Source organism: Dendropsophus ebraccatus, chromosome 5 (assembly GCF_027789765.1).
Source record: "Dendropsophus ebraccatus isolate aDenEbr1 chromosome 5, aDenEbr1.pat, whole genome shotgun sequence".
NCBI classification, from domain to species: domain Eukaryota; kingdom Metazoa; phylum Chordata; class Amphibia; order Anura; family Hylidae; genus Dendropsophus; species Dendropsophus ebraccatus.
Window position 1 is genome coordinate 135,960,753 of NC_091458.1, and position 23,036 is coordinate 135,983,788.

Below are 23,036 nucleotides of genomic sequence, written 5' to 3' on the forward strand. Positions count from 1 at the left end.
CAGGAAATCTGACTCTTTTACATCAGTCGAGCCCTGTCTGTTCTATGGAGAGAGGAGGAGGGAGATTGGTCGGCAGCAGAGAACAAAGGATTACACAGCGGGACCTGTGTGAAAGCCAGTATTATGAGGTCAGAGAGCTTAGTGCTGACTGTCAGAGGAGATAGCCTGGTGATGTAGCTGTAAATTAACTCTTTGTTGTACTGTTTTAGTGCCTCATCTCCCTCCACCCCTCCCCTCTCCATAGAAAACCATAAAGACAGGGGGGAGAGCTTCAAACAGCTTTTTCATGATAAAAATGCATTTTTCGGCTAATAAACCCAATTACAAAGTTTCTTAAAATCGCGGTTTTAAATTCTGCAAAAAACATTTAATAAGCAGGGACAATTTAAGCCCATCTCACACATTAGCATGAATCGGTGAAACACTGTTTAGGCGAAGCTATCTGTGAATTTTTAGCCAACGACCAACGACGATTTAAAAACATGTTGAAAGATCACGATGAACGATTTGTCGCTTCATCGCTCGCTGCACCGATTATCGCTCACATGTGATCGTTATTGCGAAACTTCGAACGATAATCGCTTAGTGTAAAGGCACCATTAGTCAAACGCTTGAGATTGTTTTGCGCTCTTAACAATGAGTGGGTATACCACAGAACCTAATAAAGCCTTTCATGCATGGAAAAAAAAAGGACAAGTTTGGGTACACGTATGTCCAGTGAGTCAGAGCCATCACTGATGGGAACACCAGATGCGACAAGCTAGCTCCATGGCATGTGGTCCCATGCAGTGGTGCAGGACCTGTGGTCCTATGGCATCAGTGAATCGGATTAAAAACACACTGTAAAGTTTTTGTATGGTTTTTTTTTTTGTTTTTTTTTGATGCAGTGCAACCCACACTGGATGTCGGGTATTTCTGGTCCCTGGATATATGTGAACTAGAGATGTTTGCAACCTAAGCAGCCTATGGCTACATCCATGTTTTCCAGGACTCTCTAGGGCTGCATCTAACCTCTTCAGCCACCAGTAATCAAATGCCAAAAGATCAGGCATGCTTGAGTAGCACTCATCTTTAATGTGAACCTAGTTTAAAGGGGTTGTCCAGCGAAAATCTTTTTCTTTCAAATCAACTGGTAATTGATTTGCAATTTACTTCTGTTAAAAAATCTCAAGTTGACCCATACTTATTAGCTACTATATGCCACGCAGTGAGGGCGGTTCAGACTACGGAATTCTCGTGGATAAATTCCGCCGAATTCCGTCGCTTGAACACACTTAACGGCTGCGTGCCTTTCCGCCTGCTCCATAGACATCATTCTATGGGTCGGCTAAATCTGCTATCCGCCGAAAGAGTTGACGTGCCAATTCTTTCGGCGGAATGTGGAATCCGCCCATGCATAGAATGGTGTCCGGCCGTGAGCGCGTACAGACAATGGAATTTGGCGGAATTTATCCGCGAGAATTCCGTAGTTTGAACCCGCCCTAAATGTTTTATTTTCAGTCTGACACACTGCTCTCTGCTGACATTTCTGGCCAAGACAGGACCTGTCTCAGTTTTCTATGAATCCCCACAGAAAACCTCTCCTGCTCTGGACAGTTCCTGTCTCGGCCAGAGATGTCAGCAGAGAGCACTGTGTCAGACTGGAGAGAATACACCACTTCCTGCAGGACCTACAGCAGCTAATAAGTATGGGAAGACTTGAGATTTTTTGATAGAAGTAAATTACAATTCTATATAACTTTCTCACACCTGTTAATTTGAAAGAAAAAGATTTTTGCAGGAAAAATCCATTTAATACCGATGATCTACCAATCAAGACTGGCATCTTTACAGCCTTTCCGAAACCCTGCAGCTGGACCTTATTATCCCTGACATCCCCAAATGCGCCTGCTTTTGTCTGTTCACATCATGGAATCAGTGCGGAATTTCAAGCGGAGTCCGACATGTCAATTCTTTGTAAGAATGGCGCATTGCATATGAGTAGAGATGAGCAAACCGGGTTTGGGTTCGAGTCGACCCGAACGTTCGGTATTTGATTAGCTGGGGCTGCTGAACTTGGATAAAGCTCTAAGGTTGTCTGGAAAACATAGATACAGCCAATGACTATATCCATGATTTCCACATAGCCTTAGGGCTTTATCCAGCTTCAGCAGCCACCGCTAATCAAATGCTGAAAGTTCGGGTTCGGATTGACTTGAGCATGCTGGAGGTTCGCTCATCTCTACCCATGAGACATCCCATTGAATCAATGGGAGAGGCAGAATGGCTTGAATCACTTGAAATTCTGCGCTGATTCTGAAGTGTGAACGGACCCTTACTCAGGTTTCTTTTCTGTGGATCTTTATTTTTTCTTACAGCAGATATGAAAGCTGCAGGGAAATCCCCAAAAGCAAATCCAGCTGCAATATGCCCAGTCCTGTTACTCTAATGGGATGTTAGTTGCAGCAAAAAACAAGTGTGCATTTGTATAGGGGGATCAGGAGAGATCAGGCTGCTTTTTAATAAATATGGCTAAATCTAGCAATATGGCTAAATCTAGTTTGTCTTCTGTAAATATTTTATGAAAATTTTGAAAATCACGTCTTTTATCTAGGTCAGTGGTAGGGAACCTTGGCTCTCCAGCTGTTGCAAAACTACAACTCCCATCATGCATGGACAGCCAAAGCTTTAGCTTTGGCTGTCTAGGCATGATGGGAGTTGTAGTTTTGCAATAGCTGGAGTGCGGAAGGTTCCCTACCACTGATGTAGATGATACAGAAGCAACTAGGTCTTCCTTTTGGCTAATATTCCTATTTTGTAGCAGAGACCAGTTGGCAGTGAAAGGGTTACAGAACTCTGCACATGAGTAAGCAATGTACTTTGTCCTAATAAAATCTTACACTATTTTTGTCTTCTGGAGAAATGTGATTTGCTGTATTTGCTCTTTTAAAGCTTGATGTTTACAAAGACATTTTGTATCACTCATTCACACTTAAATTGTAGGATTTGTACAATTTTTTTATTTTAATAAAAAAGGTGTGAATGAATTTAAATGGTTTATTCCTTTTTCTTGTCCGTTAGTTTTCTATATGCATTGTATTTTTTTTTTAAAACGCAGTACGTTCTAATAGATCCGTATGTGTATTGCTTTTAGCCCCATAGAAGTCAGTAGGTAACTCACTTCTGCATATTGTTTGCATATTTTACTTTGTTACATTCACATTTCAGCAGCACTGTGAAACAGCAAAATTCTTTTCATATATTTTAAACCTTTCGGAGAGAAAACAGAACAGACATGGATGAAAAACAAAAAAAATCCATGTTCTACATCTGTATTTGATCCTTATTTTCATAGGGAAGTATGACTATGCCCTAAACCATAGATTCCCCCCCCCCCCCCCCCCCCCCAAAACCATGGATTTTTCCTCCTAATTACATTAAGGAAAATAAATATTATGAGAACTGCTGTTGTAAGAAAAAGTGCAGTAATGTATCTAACCACTCACCCATGTCTTTTTATGGTGTGATAGTATGACAACTTTCTCTCAAATGATAACATATGTGAGTGTCTTTGTCATTGATGCATGCAGCCTGTTCTGGTAATCCCCATGCCTTAAGGCGTTACTGCCACCTCTATAAAATGTTTGACATGTCACAAGTTTTGATTAGTCAGGGTGTGGCTGTTCAGACCTTCACCAATCACTAGTTCCAGAAATGTTCAGCAGAGTTTAACGTGACTCTGTACCCACAATCTGCCCACCCCAAACCACTTGTACCTTCGGATAGCTGCTTTTAATCCAAGATCTGTCCTGGGGTCCGTTCGGCAGGTGATGCAGTTATTGTTCTAAAAAACAACTTTTAAACTTATAGCCCTGTGTCAAATTGGCGCGGACTACAATGCGTGTCCGCCCTAGACCTGCACTGCCCCTCTGTCCCTCCTCCCCACCCTCCTCATCATTAGGAATGCCCTGGACAGTATTTTTCCAGTTCATCACTTGTGTGAACACTGCACAGGTACCTTAACAATCCAGAACATGAGCAGTGTTCACACAGGTGTTGAATAGGAAAAAGCCTGCCAGGAGCATTCCTAATGATGAGGAGGACGGGGAGGAGGTACAGAGAAGCGGTGCACACACACTCTAGGCCACGCCAATTTGACAAAGGGCTGCAAGTTTAAAAGTTTTTTTTTAGGACAATAACTGCATCACCTGCCGAATGGACCCCAGAATAGATCTTGGTTTAAAAACAGCTATCTAAAGGTACAAGCAGTTTGGGGGGGGGAGTCAGATTGTGGATACAGAGTCGCTTTAACACCCCAGCTGACTACTCTATCTGGTTCATTGTAGAGATGGGTTCTATTGTAAGTCTATGGAGCTTGTTTTCTGCAAGAAATCAAATAGAGTAGTGAACTGGGGAGTAATGTGTTAAGCTGAATAGTTAATTATTAGGCCCATATACATGACCAGATGACTAGTGTAAGCGAGAGCCGATCTGCTGGATCAGCACTAACTTACTGAGCCTCTTAAATGAATTGTAAGTACTGTGTAAGTAAATTGTTAGTGATGTCTGTGCAGCCCTTATCTTAAGGCTGGGTTCACACTACATATATTTCAGTCAGTATATGTATATTTCAGTCAGTATATTTCAGTCAGTATTGCAACCAAAACCAGGAATGGATTGAAAACACAGAAAGGATCTGTTCACACAATGTTGTAATTGAGTGGATGGCCGCCATTTAATGGCAAATATTTGCTGTTATTTTAGAACAATGGCCGTTGTATTGAAATAATGGCAGTTATTTACTGTTATATGGCGGCCATCCACTCAATTTCACCATTGTGTGAACAGATCCTTTCTGTGTTTTTAATCCACTCCTGGTTTTGGTTGCAATATTAGGACCACAATACTGACTGAAATATACGTAGTGTGAACCCAGCCTTAAAGTGTAAAATAGTAAACCTTATACTTACTGTCCACGCTAACCGGTGTTCTTCTAGCTTCTGCCCGCTCCCTGCAGCTGCCACTGGCACTTCTGAGCTGGTCTCTGAAGTGACAGGCCTCTCAGCCAATTGCTTGAAGAAACAAGAAAATGCCATGAGCAGTGATTGGCTGAGCAGCCTGTCACTTAAGAGAGTGGCTCAGAGTGCCAGTGCATGGAGTGGGCAGAAGCTAGAAAGACACTAGGGAATTTGGACAGGTAAGTATATAGTTTATTATTCTACTATCACGTTCATCAGCTGACCATTGCTATTACACATAGCTTTGCGCCGACAATGACTTTTAACAAAGTTTAAATGTCAACGATCAGCAGATGATCATTTCTTTGGCTGATTGTTGTCTTTATTACATGGAGCGATCAGCCAGATTCAGTAGATTATGGCTGCATGTAATAAGGCCCTTAGAAGGGATCTGAACACCCTGAACCCTACCAATCCAAACTTTTGACATGTCTGTGCGACGTGTGAAATTTTTTAAATAGTTTTTTAAGTGACAGTTACAATAAGTAAATGTTGGCAGGATCAGTCAACCATCTAATGTAATGGGAGCCTCCTGCCTGTCCACTGACAACAGATATTGGAGGAGAAGGATCAGACAATTCAATTTAACCCTTTGAGGACCAGGCCCAAAATGACCCAATGGACCGCGCAAATTTAGATCTTAGTGTTTTCGTTTTTCCCTCCTCCCCTTCTAAGAGCTCTAGCACTCTCAGTTTTCTATCTACAAGCCATGTAAGTGCTTGTTTGTTACAGGAATAGTTGTACTTTGTAATGGCGTCATTCATTTTACCATAACATGTATGATGGAATCCCAAATATATTATTTATGGAGAAATAGGTGAAATCGTAAAAAAGAATGCAATATGGTAACGTTTGGGGGGTTTCCTGTGTCTACGTAATGCACTATATGGTAACAGCGACATGACACTATTATTCTATAGGTCAGTCCGAACACAACCATATGCAGGTTACACTGATACTCTAATGTTATATATATATTTTTTTTTTTATGAAATCCTTTTTTTTGGCAATTAAATATTAATAAAATGGGCCTATTGTGACACTTATAACAGTTTTATTTTTTCACCTACGGGGTTGTATGGGGTGTCATTTTTTCCGCCATGATCTCTAGTTTTGATTAATACCATATTTGTGAAGATCGGACGTTTTGATCACTTTTTATTGATTTTTTTTTTTTAAATATATAATGTAACATAAAATCGGTAATCCACGCACTTTTTTCCCTCTTTTCGTGTACGCCGTTCACCGATCACAATGACGCTTGTTATATTTTAATAGATCGGACAATTACGCACGCTACGGTATATTATATGTTTATCTATTTATTTATTTTAATATGTTTTATTTATATAATGGGATGGGGGGGTTATTTCAACTTTTATTGGGGGAGGGGTTTTGGGGTAGTGTAATAGTGTTTTGAACTTTTTCTTTTTTTTTTTTTTACACATTTGAAGTCTTTTTTGGGGACTTTTACATTCACTAGTTTGATTTGTACACTGATGATTGCTATGCCATAGGCATAGCATTGATCAGTGTTATCGGCGATCTGCTCATTGAGCCTGCCTGTGCAGGCTCAGTGCAGCAGATCGCCGATCGGACCGCACGGAGGAAGGTGAGAGACCTCCGGCGGTCCGTTTCAACGATCGGGACCCCCGCAGTCACACTGCGGGGGTCCCGATCGGTAAGTGACAGGGGACTCCCCGTGTCACTTACACTTAAACGCATTTAAGGGGTTAGTGACACGTGGCAGCGCGATCGCTGCAGCGTGTCATTACCAGTGAGGTCCCGGCTGCAGCCGCCCCCCACCTCCTATGACGCGCGCTCCGCACCGGAGCGCGCTTCATAGCAGGAGAACCACCCAGGACGTACAGTTACGTCCAGGGTCGTCTGGTGACAGACTTCCATGACGTAACTCTACGTCCTGGGTCGTCTAGGGGTTTTAAAGTGTCACTATTGTTTACATTTTTTTTTTTTTTTTTTTTTTTTTGCAGAAATCAATAGAACAGGTGATTTTAAGAAACTTTGCAATTGGGTTTATTAGCCGAAAAATGCATCATGAAAAAGCAGTTTGAAGCTCTCTCCCCAATGTCTTCATGGTTTTCTATGGAGAGGGAAGGGTGGAGGGAGATGAGACACCAAAACAGGACAACAAAGAGTTGATTTACAGCTACATCACTGGTCTATCTCCTCTGAAGTCAGCAGTGACCTCTCTGACCTCTGAATAACGGCTTTCATACAGCTCCCACTGTGTAATCCTTTGTTCTCTGCTGGCGACTAATTTCCCCTTCCCCCCTCCCATCTCCATAGGTTACACAGGGCTCGACTGCTGTAAAAGAGTTGAGCGTTCCCGATATTGAGCAGTAAATGAGAGGGAGGGGGGGACCTGGGGAAAGGCTTTTTGAGTGCAGATAATGGTATTTTTGCCTAATAAACCCAATTACAAAGTTTCTTAAAATCGCCTGTACTGAAAATCACCGACTGAAATAAGTCGTGGAGGCTCCAGTAGATTTGTATGGGAAAATGTGCTGCAATTACGGTCTGCGTTACGACATTGTTTTTTGTAGCGGAACGCAAATGTGGAGACAATAAAATGCAATAGACCTATTGAAAGCAATGTGATCTATCTTTGCCAACAAATGCGGACACTTTTTGCGGAAGTGTGGCGTCCTATACTTTTGTTTTCTTGGAAGATAAAGCTACCAGAGATGTCCGTCTTACCCCTCTTTACCCATTTAGCACTCATGCATGCCTGGTCAACCCGAGCAGTCAAGTGTATGGAGGATTGAAAGCTGTTGGCGTAAAAAGTGTTTGGTCAACAACAATAAGAAACCTATGACCAGCTTCATACGTCAGCCTGATGCTTCACAGAAACACAAGCACATCAGCGGTCCACGCAAAGGACAACAGAGCGCTAACACCCACTACGGCAAGAACGATTCTTCCATAGAGAGAGGTTGTAGTGTGACTGACACAACATATTGCACCTTTATTTGTGAATGACAGAAATGCTAAGTTAAGCTAAAAATTCTTTGTATTAATAAATCATAGGGAAAAGTATCTTTCAAGATTTGACATGTTTCTAAAAACTGAACATGTTACAGAAAATACCAAGCGAGAGGACATTGCCTTAGGAAAGCAGTTCTGTGCAGGTAGACAGCAGAATGTGGTGTCTGTATGGAGAGGTTTCCGATGTCCCATGCTCTGGTCAGGTCACCAATTCTTCATATACGGAAGAAGAAGAGGAAAGAAAGAGGGAAAAAAATTAATAAAAAAAAAAAAAATATATATATATATATATATATATATATATATATATATATATAAAAAATTATTTTTATTTATTTCCTCTTTCTTTCCTCTTCTTCTTATAGGTAAAGAGAGCGTTATCTTTACCTATATGAAACCATTGAATTTCTCAGTTATGTGTAAAGTTTGCGCTATAGCAGGGGTAGGGGACCTTGGCTCCCCAGCTGTTGCAAAACTACAACTCCCATCATGCCTGGACAGCCAAAGCTAAAGCTTTGGCTGTCCAGGCATGATGGGAGTTGTAGTTTTGCAACAACTGGAGAGCCAAGGTTCCCTACCCCTACTGTATAGAAATGTTTTCCTTCAGGTTGGGTATATAGGGCAGAGCCAGTTACACACACTTGTAAAATGTGCATATAATGCCGGACCAACTTGTTAGGAGAATGTAAATGATCCCGCAGTGATGTGTCAGGTTATAAAAAGCAATAAATAGAAATATTCTCGTCAAAGTTGTATGTTCAGAACCTCACACCTTATTTTTAGATCAGCAGGTATCAATTTTGTTACAAGGAACACAAGACTTTACAACGCTAGTGAATTCTAGCGTTCCAGATGTCTAAAAGTTTGATCAGTAAACATATCTTTGATTAAATAAAAAAAAAAAAATACTGGATTGCTATAAAACTTAAAGAGGTAGTTTGACAAAAAAATTCTTTTAAATCAATTGGTGTCAAAAAGTTATATAGGTTTGTAATTTACTTCTATTTCCAGTACTTATCAGCTGCTTTATGTCCGTCAGGATGTGGTGTATTCTTTTTTTAGTCAGTGAAATCTTTCCGTAGATGTCCATACTTCTGGAAAAGATATTTGTGTGTGGTTATTTCTTTACCTCTGATCTGCTGTAGATCTTTTTTCTCCTACTTCCTATTGTAGCCACCACTTTACATTTATATTGACTGCCAATAAATTCCCTACAAGCTTGTGTATAATCTGCAAGCTTGTGTCTAATCTATTGCCACCATGTTATAGAGCTGGAGATGCTGAGCAGATTGATATATATCTTTATGGGAAAATATTAATTATAACTTGTAACATGATGTTTGAAATCCCTGATCATTCTGTGATAAGGAGTCCAATGGGCGGAGTCACTCTATGCTCTGGACTCTTTATCATGGAAACATCAGAGATTTCAACAAATAAATTACAAGTTATACTGAATCTTTTCCCATTAAGATATATATCAATCTGCTCAGGTCCTTCCGCTCTATAACATGATGCCAATAGCATTCTTATGGTAACGGGTTCCCCTTTCAAGAGAAGAATAGCACCGCATGCATCACTGCTCTTTCTGTCAAACCCAATAGACCTCATTGTAAGTCAGTGAGTTATATCCGGTACCAACTTCCCGAAATTTATTTTTCTGCTATTAGAATGGAACTAAAAACCAGAATTGTTGATGTTGCTGTGCAGGCCTTACCCTTCCTGAATGACAGCCTGTAAGCTGCTGGTAACTTATGGAACCATCTGCCCAGTTAGAGGAGCTGTTGGCATGCAGGAAAAACTACACTTGTCATAATACAAAGGACCAGGACCGCCTCTGTATAGATATAGGGGGATATTTATCAATGCTTTCGTCAGAAGACTGGTGTAAATATTTGTTTTTAAAAAGCGCAATTTTTTTTGCAAAATTTTTCATCAAAACCTGCACAAAAACTATTGATAAATTCATAAATTTGCCCTATTGAGCCAGCAAGTAGTGTTGAAAGAGTTTAGTTGTGAAGCCAGTAGAGTTTATCTCTGAAGTATAATACAGCCTGTAACTCAAGATCAGTAATGCAATGCACATATAAAATATTTTACGGTATATAGAATGATTATGTAACCTATGAGTGGTGTGTGAATGTGCTTTAAATAAAGTTAGACAGGTATGCAATAAATCCTGCATGCTCCCGTAAAGCAATGCAGCCGCCACATGGACTGAACGCTGGCGTGTGCATGCGGTCTACGTACTAGATAGATCTACGCTGGAGAAAACATGGCAGATGTTACTTAAGTCTTCCTGGGCTTTTACCCAAGTGTGAACAGTACAATAGTTGTTTCTTATGGGTCTCCAGTATAAGTATAGTGTGGTTAGAGGCCCAGCCCTGCCTGATTCACTCTGTGCTGACACTGTACTCGTGACATTGAAACCTTGTGCGTGTCCTTCAGGCTAAGAATGACTCATCACAGGATAAAAGAGTCAACTGCCAGATAATGTGATCACATTTAACATGGCCGCCTAATGTTAGATGACGAAACAGAGAACACGTTAAAGTTGTGGTATAATAAACAAGTTTGTAATTATACATAATAGTCATAGAAAGAATGAGCCCCCAATGTGGTATCGGCAACAGATAAGACGTCATGGGGGAGATTTAACAAACTGGTGTAAATTAGAACTGGCTCAGTTGCCCCTAGCAACCAATCAGATTCCACCTTTCATTTTCCAAAGAGTCTGTGAGGAATGAAAGGTGGAATCTGATTGGTTGCTAGGGGCAACAGAGCCAGTTCCACTTTACGCCATGTTTGATAAATCTCCCCCCATATCTATCGAGAGGAAACACAAGATGATGTGACAATCCCCTTCTTCTTCTTTTTAAGATAACTCAAAACCTGATGGGGAACCCCTACCAGCTCTGTCTCAAGAGGAGGAGTCCCCCGACAATGTGTTCTTCCCCAGCGGGCGCACATCCCTTGTGGAAGAAATTCACAGCCAGGCTCAAGAGGGGCTTAAGTCTCTACAGAGAAGAGGTAACATATATCAAATAAAGTATTTTGAGATTGTTCTTTTTCAGTTCTTAAAAGGGTACTATGGTGAAAATCTTTTCCTTTTAAATCAACTGGTTTCAGAAAATTATATAGATTTAGAATTTACTTCTATTTAAAAAATCTCAAGTCTTCCTATACTTATCAGCTGCTGTATGTCCTGCAGGAAGTGGTGTATTCTTTTCAGTCTGACACAGTGCTCTCTGCTGCCACCTCTGTCCGAGACAGGAACTGTCCAGAGCAGGAGAGGTTTTCTATGGGGATTTGCTCCTGCTGTAGACAGTTCCTGACACGGACAGAGGTGGCAGCAGAGAGCACTGTGTCATACTGAAAAGAATATGCAAAAGAAGAGCCCATGGAGCCTCATCAAAGAGTCTCAAAACACAGGACTAGCCAGATATCCCTCCGGTAAGGACCCAGCCAAGGGGTCGCTCCTGTAAGGAAACCACCAAAACCACCATATTAAGTGGCCCTATAAGTCAATATAATGACAAGGGAAGAACCAAGGCCAGGTAACCATCCACTTACAGCTGTTTCGGGGTGTTGCCCCTCATCAGTGTGGAGCAGGATTCTGGCTAGGTGGAAGCAATGCCTAGTAGAGCCGTAAGAGAAACAGATCGCTGATCTCAGGGAGACCAGACTAGCAGCTGGCGGTGTTGTCATTTGGCTGGTCTCCCTGAGATCAGCGATCTGTTTCTCATACTGAAAAGAAAACATTTCCTGCAGGACATACAGCAGTATAATGAATAATGCTTTAATGTAATAAGCTGTTGGTATACCCTGGGCGACGTGTGTTATAAATATGGGTGGATATGGGTAAGAGTGATATTGGAATTACATTTATGTACACAGCCCAGCTCTCAATCACTTTGTCTTGTCTTACAGAAAAACAGCAAGTCAGACCCTTCCATGATGAAAATGATGAAAATAAGGCTCCTGAGGTATATATCTATAATGTGTCCTTACAACTTACCCAGCATCTTCTAACCCTAGGCGTCAATAGTGGTTGCTCAAAGGGAATCTGACAGCACGTATATGCATATATAAGTGCTGACAGTTACCAGTTACTTATAGACAATCAGTCTGTAATTAATATTATATCGATCCTCTGTCCCATCATCTTTGTTAAAAACTGACCAGGCCATCCCTCCCTCTTCACAGAAAGATTGACTGACAGCTCTTCTTCGCCTGTTCAGGATTTCACTGTAGCCCAAGATGAGTCGGCCGTCAACTTTTCTGTGAGGAGGCGGGGTGGTCAGAGAGTGTTAGCAGTGTCAAAGACCCGCCTTTCCGGCATCCTGTTCCCCAATCAGCCAATCACAGAGCAGGAGATCCAAAGTGGGCACAACAGGAGTAGCTAAACTTGTTAGACTCAAGTTAAATATTTTTGCAAATACATTCATTTAGAAACTGTGCTTCCCTTACGTCCCATTGGCATCACAACATATATTGGGTATTATCGCCCCTTCGAGCCCCTGGGACAAAGGAATATTTTAATGAAAAGAATAATAAATTTTTTTAATCCCCTCCTACCAGAAGTATAAATAAGCGCCGCCTCCCAAACAACACCAGTCTTTTTTCTCTTCGGTAGAAGGGGATTATTCTTGCCAGTTCCCCATATGTTGTGATGCCAATGGGGCTTAAGGGAAGCTGAAATTATTGTCAATTTGTTTTCTTTGAGACCCATTGGCATCATAAGTCTCCCTCCCTTGTTATGTATTCTTGTTATTTACTAGTGTTGTTGGTTGGTGGGAGGCGGGGGTATTGATACTTCCTGTAGGAGGGGATTAAAAAAGTTTATTATTGCTTTCATTAAAATATTCCTTCGTCCCAGGGGCGATACTATTCCATATATGTTGTGATGCCAATGCTGTGAATCTAAGTAAGAAAATTACCTTCATCCTCAGCGCCCTGTGATCTATGGAAACACAGCAGAAGGATACAGCCTTCTAACCTGCTGTTAGTTTCTCTTTAGGAAGGAAATCCCACAAACTGTAAAAAATGGCAGACAGGCAGGCAGGGGTGGGTGAGAAAAAAAACCAAGTGAACTCAGCTGTCCTCGTGCTTCTGTTGTGCCGCTCTGGGGTCCCGTTCATTGACGCCGACTGTTATCTTTTGCAGCAAACCAGGTACGTCATGTACCCGGCGCACAGCCAGTCAGTGACTGGGGTGGTGTTCACTGATTGGCTGGGCAGGGCAATGACTCAGCCGGGGTCGTGTCATTGCAGCTAGCGGAGCTGCAGGACCCCGGCTGATGTGAACGGGAGCAGCACTACAGAGGCACGACGATGGGTGAGTTCACTTGTTTGTTCTTTTCTCTCCCACCCCTGCCTGCCTGCCATTTTTAGAGTGAGTGGGACTTCTCCCTTTACTTGACAAGCCCTATATGATAAACTGTGATAGTTGAGATAGGAATCTACTATGTTACTGGTTTTCATAGTCAGTGCAAAGTTATGTTCTATTTATACCACATGGATATATGGTAGGTTAGAACACTCCTTTTTTTAAGGTGTTGTTTTTTTTGTTTTTTTTCAATATTGAATAATTTTCTTTATCCTATAGTCCACTCCTGAGACAAACGATAATGACTTCCGCACTCGCTCTCTTTCCTGCACCACGGAAAACACTGATGACGCAATGTCTGTTCGGTCAGAGATGATCCAGCGCAAAGGTGAGGGCATGAAAGCACATACCAGGGTATACCATCATTTATTATGCCTTTTCATTTTTCTCTGTGATGTGTTCAAAGCTTCACCAAACAAACTTTGTTTAGCTGTTTGTCAGATTTACCTTTTTGATTCTAGATTTTAGATCTGGTGAACAGTCCTGTTTCTTGCCCAGTGATGTTGAGAAATGGGTAAAACGTGTAAATTGCATCTGTAGTCCTAAGAGTTAGAGACTACATGGCCCCTCTGCTTCCGCTAATGGCTGTGTTGAAAGCCCTGGTCCTAGAGCAGTTACATATCACTAATGCTGGTGCGTGCATAGCAAGCTATACAGATGCTGATGTCTATTGTAATCCATATTAACATTAGAATAGACATTAGACTTGGGGAAGCTGTCTGTGTCACTAGCGCTGCTGGCACAGCTGCTGTACTGCAGGGCTGCAGTGCTAGTAACCCAGGCTGCTTTCCCCTGATGTCTCATGCAGTTCCTGACATAGCTATTGGAGGCAGCAGAGGGGCCATGTCACCTCTTACTGCTGCCACTCAATGTAAAAAAAAAAAAATGTAATAAAGTTATAATTCAGTTTTATATAGCTTTATTAAAGAAATGTAAGAAAATGCTATAAAGAGGAGAATTCATGGATAAGTTTTAATCTTACAGAATCATCAGGACTTGTAACATTCCTTTTCATTGTTTTTTTTTTCCTAGGCTCTACATTTAGACCTTATGACTCACCCAGAACTCCATCAAACAGGGTAGGAAGGAAGCGTAAGGAGAAGAGAGCCACAGTAGTGGGAGTGCCTCAGCACATTGCAGCTGAACTTGGTAGGTGTCACAGACTTCTGGTACATTTGGGTTAGCAACACTGGAATAAACAAGTCATATGTTGTGACTCCTACATTGTGCTTTGCTGTTTGAACGCAAGGAATGGAGTTAAAGGAGTTATCCAGTGCTACAAAAACATTGCCACTTTCCCCTTACTGTTGTCTTCAGTTTAGGTGGGGTTTTGAAACTCAGTTCCATTGAAGTAAATGGAGCTTAATTGCAAACCACACCTGAACTGGTGACAACAGTAGGGGGAAAAGTGGCCATGTTTTTGTAGCACTGGATAACCCCTTTAAGTTGAAATGTTGGTGTGGTTTCATAATACTCTGAGCCTAAGGCATGTATTTGACAATATAAACTGGAAGCTCCATAGCTAAAAGCCTGATGACCTGAAATAAAAGAAAAACTAGTTGGGAGACTTGTTTGTTACGATTGTAATATCTCATCAGCCAATTTGCATTATTTCTTCTGCTTGAATAAATGTAAAAAGTTTGGGCACCCCTGGTCAAAGTTATTGTTACTGTGAAGAATAAGGACAGCTGATTAATCTCCAAAAAGGCTTAAAGCTAAAGTGACTCTGTCATTGGGTTTATACTGTCCTGTCTCAGGGTAGCATAAACTAGTGACAGAGAAGCTGAACAGAATGATGCATCACTTACATTGTTCCTTGCAGCTGATTCAGAGATATCCTCCTAACATGCACAATAAGTAGTCCTCTCCATTATGTGTGTGATCTCAATAGTTGTGGATATTCAAGAGCACCAGCAAACTCCGCCCACCAGCTGCTGATTAGCAGTTATCCATCCATGCTGTATATAAGCAGTCAACTGTCAATCAGCAGCTGGCGGGGAGGGGTGCGGCACAAATCCTATTCTCCTGCATATCAGGAGAACGGCTGAACAGAATGAACATTTGCTGCATTAAAGTCATTAAAAAAAATATATAGACATAGACTAAAAACAGGTAAAGATTTTTTATTTGGACCATTTATTTGAGACCCCTACAAGGGAAGCATTTAGCCGAGTGGTTCTCTCCACTCTAATATTTTGTCTAAGCGCCAAAGACCCCGACCGATCAAAACTTTTAATATTTCTAGGACATGTCAAAATAGACCCAAAATAGGCTGCATCTTGAAGTGGTTAGTGTGCTTATAGACCAAGCATGTGTCAATTTTAGGATGTTCACTAAAAGCATACAATATTTATAATAAAAAGAGGTTTGCTTTTGTACTAGTGTTGAGAGTCCCAAGCTCACCCCTGATATAGCAGTAACTTCTTGATTTGTTTCCAATTTCTTTAAAGGCTGCTAAATTTTTTGTGTATATATTGCATATTATCCCCCTAAGGGATTTAATTAAATTTCATCATTTCACTACAACACATACACTACACAAAAACCTAAATGGATAAGGTTGGTAGTACATACACCTTGATACCCCTGGCAGCCGCAGTGGGGTGGGTAAGTATACACCTATTTTATGCCCCCCATAGCCCCGGCAGCATGATTCGTTACTGATTTATATGCCCTATACAGGCACTGTATAACTATACAGGCACAGCTATAGTACCATGTATATAGTAGATACACAAAGTTAGCAAATTTGAGCTAATTTGTTGCACTCTCTTCTTCCTTCAAAAGGACTTCATCCCACTTTCACACACCGCGGCATCCATGATGTGTTTCGTAGAGAAGATGGTCAGCTGGTTGAAAAAAAGTCTGGTGAAATTCCACTATCAAATGGAGTTCAAGAAAAGGACGCCGAATTTGTTGTTATCCCTACAGTAGATGGCAAACCTGTTTCAGTGCCACAGGGTGGCGCTCACATTTCTTTGGCTGTCATTGAGACAGAATCTGCTTTAAAACGACACATAGACAAGGTATATCAAGATGACAGCTGTATTGGTTGGAAATCTGGATCTAAGCTATCACCTCTGGTTATGCGCCCAAAGTCTTTGGCTGTCCCTGGAATGACCACACACTCACCTCAGAGTGATCCTGTAAGCCCTATTGTCATGTCCATATCTCCCCAAGCTACCTACATGTCTAAGATTATACCAAACGCAGTCCTTCCTCCTCTAGTTGATGTGGTTGCCTTAAGCCGATCCAGTGTTCGAACATTAAGCAGATGTAGTCTTGCCTCAGCTAGCCCAGCCTCGATTCGTGGCTCCGTGCGAAGGGGTAGGGGCATGTCTGACTCTAGTGATAACTGGAGCCGGTCACAGTCCACAGAGACAATAGTTTCGGACACTTCTACTATTTCCTCTAGAGGTGGTGATAATAATTTAGAAGCACATGAGAAGTCAGGATTGAGTACTGGCAGGGCATCACCTGCCCCCAGCACCGAAACTCAAGATGGTTCAGATGCAGCAAGCTTATGCAGTGGCCGCTCTTCTGTGCGAAGTGTTTCATTGCGGAAAAGCAAAAAGGCTCCTCCACCGCCTAAGCGTACCTATTCACTACAGCAGCAAAAAGAAATGGGCCTGCCCCCTAGACCTGAAAAAAAACACATCAAGACTAACCATGGCAAAGACCCTTGGGTGTTAAGAACAGAAAAGGTTACGTCATCCGATAATGATGTATTTTTACCATCTTTGGCCGGACCAAAGGAAAATTCTCCTAGTCGTTCAGATAGAACCATGTCTCCATCCAGTGGCTACTCCAGCCAAAGTGGAACACCAACTATGCCTGTCAGATCTCTTGTGGAGTCTCCAGGTTCTCGTAGAAAAACGCCTCCAAAGCCAGAAAGAGCTAGTCTTAAGTCAGCCGTAAACACGTCTGTGAGCTCGACATCTTCAGCTGAGAACAATTCCCCCGTTTTCATCAGTCCACCAAGAGCTGGTTCTGCGATGGATAACCAAGAGGTAAAAGTACTGATTCCTCCACATCCATGTGTGCCTGCACCCTCATGCCCACTACCCACTAGTGTGTTAGATCTTGTTGTGGCAGCAGTAACTCCTCCACCGTCACCACCAACTCATCATCCCACACCCCCTCCTGCAAGAAAATCTGAATCAGATGCCGATACTGCACCAGTGGTAAAAGAAGAAACCATGCAGAAAGAATCCTTGTGGCCGCCTCCTCCTCCGGAGACGTCTGATATACAGGATTTATCCATGGCAGATTTTCCTCCTCCTGACGATGAGATATTTTTGCCTCCGCCACCTTTTATAGAACCTGTAACTGAACTTGTAAACTCAGAACCAGTTAGTGTCAACACCGATGAGAAATCAGATGCGCTTATAGCAGAAACTCCTGCGTCAACATCAAACAACAAAGAATCTTTAAACGTTCATATTGCTCATCAACCTGAACCGGTGCCTTTAAATTCAGCAAAGCCTTCAGATACAGCTGAGCATGCTCTGGTAACGGAGAATACATCTGATCCTGTGCCTCCATTAGCCGCAGAGAACAAAGACTCTATTGTGCCTCCCACTTCAGAACCTATGGTAGTGCCTCCGGTGTCTTCAGATACTTCATCTACTAATGGAGAAGCTCTTATAGTGTACAAGCCACATTTTAAAACAACCTCCGCTATAAAAAGTGAGCCCAAAGAAACACTCTCTGTTGCTGTGCCACAAGAATCTGCTGGAAATCTCTCATCACTAACCACAGTGGAGGTTAACAATACCACTACATCCTCTGTAACCAGTGTGCCATCAACTACTGTGGACTCATCTCTTCCTAATGTGCCATCACCTATTGCTGTTACTAGCTCAGTTCTTACAAAAGCAATACACTCACCCTCTTCCAAACCAAGTGCATGGAAGCCAGTTAGTGCACCAGTTTCCAAAAATGAGTCTGCAACCAGTCAGAGCACTGTAACCGCACAAAAAGAAGACGCAAATTTGCCTATAGTAACCCCATCTTTGCTGCAAATGGTCCGCTTGCGATCAATACAGGCCAGAGTTCCCCAAAGTCCATTCTCTCCACCACCGTCTGGGCTTCCTGCACCCCAGAAACCTGTTCGCAAATCATTGTCATACAGATCCCCACAGGGGTCCGATTCCTCCCCATCCGAAAGCCCAACAGCACCACCTGTGTCTCCGCAGAAACCACCAGAATCCCCTTCTACACACAGATCACCAGCCTCTGCTGCTAGCTTTGTATTTGCTCGGGGATCAAAGAAATTTGTATTTGACCCTCCTGCATCACAAGATACAGAATTGTCATTAAAGAAAGACCCAGTGGCAGAGATCAAAGTACATGGGGGTCCTCGAAGTCCAGACGAAAAACCCCCATTACACAGAAAACCCAGCAAGATTCCTCCTCCTGTGGCAAGGAAACCTTCGATTGGAATACCTCGGACTCCCACAACTCCTCCGCACTCTGCAGGCAGCACAAACGGCAGTGTCTTCACGCCCAGAGACCCAGGATTAGCGACTTCAGCAGCTATTGCGTCTGGGACCCAGGATGGCCACAAACCACCACAAAAAATCCAGACAGAACAAGGTAATCTAAAAAAATTTAATATAAAGAAAAACATGGCTATATTCTTTCAGAAACAGAGCTGCACCTGTCTACTGGTCATGTGCAGTATTGCAGCTGAACAGGGCTCAGCTGACAGCTTTGCTGTATACATAGGGTCTAAACAAAAAATATGATAAAAGTTCAGAGCAGCACTCCGTGTGAAGTCAGGTGGTGCACATGAAAAGGAATATGACAGCAAACAATTCAATAAGAAATCTCGGCACTCACCAATTGCATAATCTTCAATTCTTATTAGATATCCATAACCATACAGGTGTGCGTATACTACAGAACGCGTTTCGGCCATTGCCTTTATCAACTGCCTCAACTCAGTTGACAAAGGCTGTTGCCGAAACGTGTTCTGTATGTTTACACCTGTACGGTTATGGATACCAAATGCAGATTGAAGATTATGCAATTCCGCTGTCTGTGCCTTTCCGCCGGCTCCATAGACACTATTCTATGGGCCGGCGTATTTCGCTATCTGCCGAAAGAAGTGATATGTCACATCTCTTTGGAATTCAGCGCCAGAGTAGATTTCTGAGAATTGTACATGCTTTGCCACCATAGCTCAGTGAGAGACCCAGCACCACCCTATGCAGTGGAGAGCATGGAGAAAGGAAGTCTATTCCGGCAAATTCAATATAGATAGGCATTACAGTAAAGATTTGTGCAGCGCTGTGTATTCATTTCTGTAAAATACACTAGAGGTACACTTTAAAATCAGTCAAGCTAGGATTTAGAGCTGGTGTAGATTTGAGACAGCCCGAGTACCGCCCTGAATATTAATAATAGGCTGTATCCCTGTTTTCCAGTCGGTACTCGGGCTGTCTCCACCTTCCCCACGGAACGGGAAAGCATCGGGAATCAAGTGAAGGTTTGAATTCAATCGAACCTGAAAATTCCCGATGTTCGATCATCTCCATATGGGACTGCAGCAAAGCTTCATTGAAGTGAAGGGAACTGAGTTGTTACACCACACACAACCTGAGGACAGGTGTGGCTCTAATATTAGAAAACCATGAATGCCTTCTTATAAAAGCAATTCACCCCTTTAACAATTGATACAAAACTCACTGGTAGTGTCAGAGGAAGGGGACTGGAATAACAGAGGTGCCCTGTACACCAACTTTTGTAGGTTTTAGACCCACGTAGTATAATATTTCTATTACTGAGAATCGTAGGGAAAGGCCTGCAGACCACAATAACCTGCAGGATTTTAGTCCTGCAGTCTACAATGTTGTTTGGAAGGAGCTGTAAATGCAAATGACACTTTTTTTTACTAACGCCAATAGTAAAATAAAGAATAAATATTCCTCTTTTTTTTTTTTTTTTCAGCCTAAAACGCGTCACAAGGAATATTCAGGGTTCTGCTGTCTCAGGGCTCCTCTGATGCACCACAAGACCCCTAGAAACTGCTGGAATCACAACAATTGCCTTAACTGTGTATATATCTAGTCTTAAAGCAACAACAGGTGTTGATTTAATTTTTATGACTTGCTACAATATCTTCCAACTACTGTATTGGTTGAGCTGAAGAACTTTGAATGGAGCGCCCTCTGGTGGGAAGCCAGTATCCTACACTTTGGCGACACCCAACGGTACAGCGTCTTTGAGTTTTATTCTGGTGTAAATTTTATTTAAGACAGTGATCTGCTGGAGCAGTTGGGACATTGTTCTAGGTGTAAACATAAATGTGTCATTCCTGCTGGTTCTTAGGTTTGAAGGTCTGTTGTTATGCTTTATATTCTGCACAATGTAATGTTAGAAATCAGCACTTCTTTCTATAATGCTGCAGCTACCTTGTAATCCTGTGCTAATGTCTCACACATGGAGCCATTCCAGTTAACTGATACTTTGCAAAACAGGCGGAGATTTTTTTTATTTTTTTTAAGTTAGCGAAATAGAATTAATATATTTTAGGAATTTCTACTTGGTAATATTGCAAATTATCGTCTTAGAAACAGGCATGCTATAGCTGTAACACATTAACTACTGAATCCACATTCTAATAGAAGCACACAATGGGGCAAGGTCAGGATGGAAATAATGGATAAATTCTACATTTTATATAGACAACTGTAAGGACGTGGACTTACCGACTACTGCACACTTATAGGAGAAGTCCTGCAGGGGAGTGCGGGAAAATAATGAACAAAGTAAACTCACTATCCCCGTGTCACCGCTCCCGAGTCCTCTTGATGGCCACTGGAAGTAATTTTCGGTTTTAATCCGGGTACGCCAGATACCCAACTCTTCTAGCTATAACGTCACGGCCCAACTGAGTGATTGCATGCTCAGAAAGTCAGTGACTGGGCTGGTGTCCCACTTCAGTCCACGATTGGCTGAGTGGGCAGTCGCTCAGCTGGGTACGTGACATTGCAGCTGGAAGAGATGCAGGACACTGGCAGCTGTCAATGGAACGCTGGAGCGGCGCTACGGGGCACAAGGATGGGTAAGTTTAATTTATTATTTCCCCTAACCCCCTGTCTTCCTCCCTTTTTTCTTTTTAATTTCGCAAGACTTCTCCTTTAAGGGTATGTGCAGCTCGCAGTTTGTGGTCAGGCAGATTCTGCCGTCCACCTGAAGAATGAACCAGTTCATGGGTCTCCAAACTGCGGCCCTCCAGCTGTTGTGAAACTATAACTCCCATCATGCCTGGACAGCTAAAGCTTTGGCTGTCCAGGCATGATGGGAAATGTAGTCTTGCAACAGCTGAAGGGCTGCAGTTTGGAGGCTCATGAACCAGTTCATTCTTCGGGCAGACAGCGGAATCTGACTGTGCACAGAATGGAGTCTATGGCACAGGCGGAGGCGAGTAAGGGCGAGCTGCGGGATCCGCCTGGATTCCTTAAGGCCCTATTCCACCAACAGATGTGACGACAGATTATCTGCCAAAGATTTGAAGCCAAACCCAGGAACTGACTATAATCAGAGAACAGGTCATAAAGGAAAGACTGGATTTCTCCTCTTTTCAAATTCACTCCTGGGTTTGGCTTCAGATCTTTGGCAGATAATCTGTCGTTAGATCTGTTGGTGGAATAGGGCCTTTAGTGTGCACATACCCTTAGACCCTGCTTGTCAAAATAAGCAGAAATCTTAGATCTGCTTTGCTAGGATTGGCTTTAGTATGACCTTAGATAGTATAAGTTCTAAGCTTCCCTTAACCCATTTGCGTTACAGATTAGAATACGCACCTTATGATTCAGTGTTAAGTTTCAAAGCACACTTCCACTACAATCTCCTTAAGTAAGCAGAGTGTCAGTGCATAGACCACTTGTCATCTCCATGTCTCGCTGATCTGGCATACACTAATCTCTACAGACAATCCACTAAGTGCACAATAGCGACATGGAAAGTAAGAGATGTGTTTCTGTTCACCGATCTGCTGAATTGTGACAAGCCAATTACACTATTGATTTACAACCAGAGGCCTTGTGGGCGCCCAGCGGACAGGACGGAGTCCGTCCTCTATTGTTTGAGGTCCAGTGAGTGATGCTCTCCTGAGGGGACTGGTTAAATACAAATCACCATACTGCCTTAAAGCTTATCAAACTGCCTTTATTGCCTATATACAATCCTTCAAAAATGGCTTTGTCCGTCCTGGCCTATGTATGGCTCGGATTCAAAGTAAATCTAGTTAGCACACAGTCTTTTTTTGTGGTGTTCTAGTATATAGGATTTAATTTTTTTAATGGGATCCTGTATTTAACCCTTACTCTCAGCAGGGAAGTCCTCAGCGAGCCTTAAGAGCCACTACGTAAACTGAAGAATGTTCCAGAAAGTCTCAATGAGCACAAGGATCGTTGTAACCACTACTTACCCACATGTATCTCTTTCTGTTAGAACAAACTATTGATTTTGTATAAAGATATCTAGTCTTCTGCGGGGCCTAGCCCTTATATTAGAGACCAAAATGAGGTTTTGCTTTTAGTTGATGATTTATATATATATTTGTCATATGCGTTTGACTGGAAATCTGTATAATCTTTTTATAAATGCGGTTACCATACCTGTGTTTTTTTCTTC

The 23,036-nt window shown here is 42.2% G+C and overlaps 1 protein-coding gene across 1 annotated transcript in view; it reads left to right on the forward strand.

Annotated features, from left to right (window-relative positions):
• The window catches only part of NHSL3 (NHS like 3), a 41,404-nt gene extending 18,385 nt beyond the window's left edge, over positions 1–23,019 (forward strand). Inside the window, exons 2-7 of the mRNA XM_069971366.1 lie at positions 10,884–11,033; positions 11,934–11,989; positions 13,611–13,719; positions 14,424–14,540; positions 16,179–18,989; positions 20,346–23,019. Of these exons, the coding sequence (XP_069827467.1) occupies positions 10,884–11,033; positions 11,934–11,989; positions 13,611–13,719; positions 14,424–14,540; positions 16,179–18,989; positions 20,346–20,350 (3,248 nt within the window). The 3' untranslated portion in view covers positions 20,351–23,019. The remainder of the gene's footprint in view (positions 1–10,883; positions 11,034–11,933; positions 11,990–13,610; positions 13,720–14,423; positions 14,541–16,178; positions 18,990–20,345) is intronic.
• The last annotated feature ends 17 nt before the right edge of the window (positions 23,020–23,036 follow it).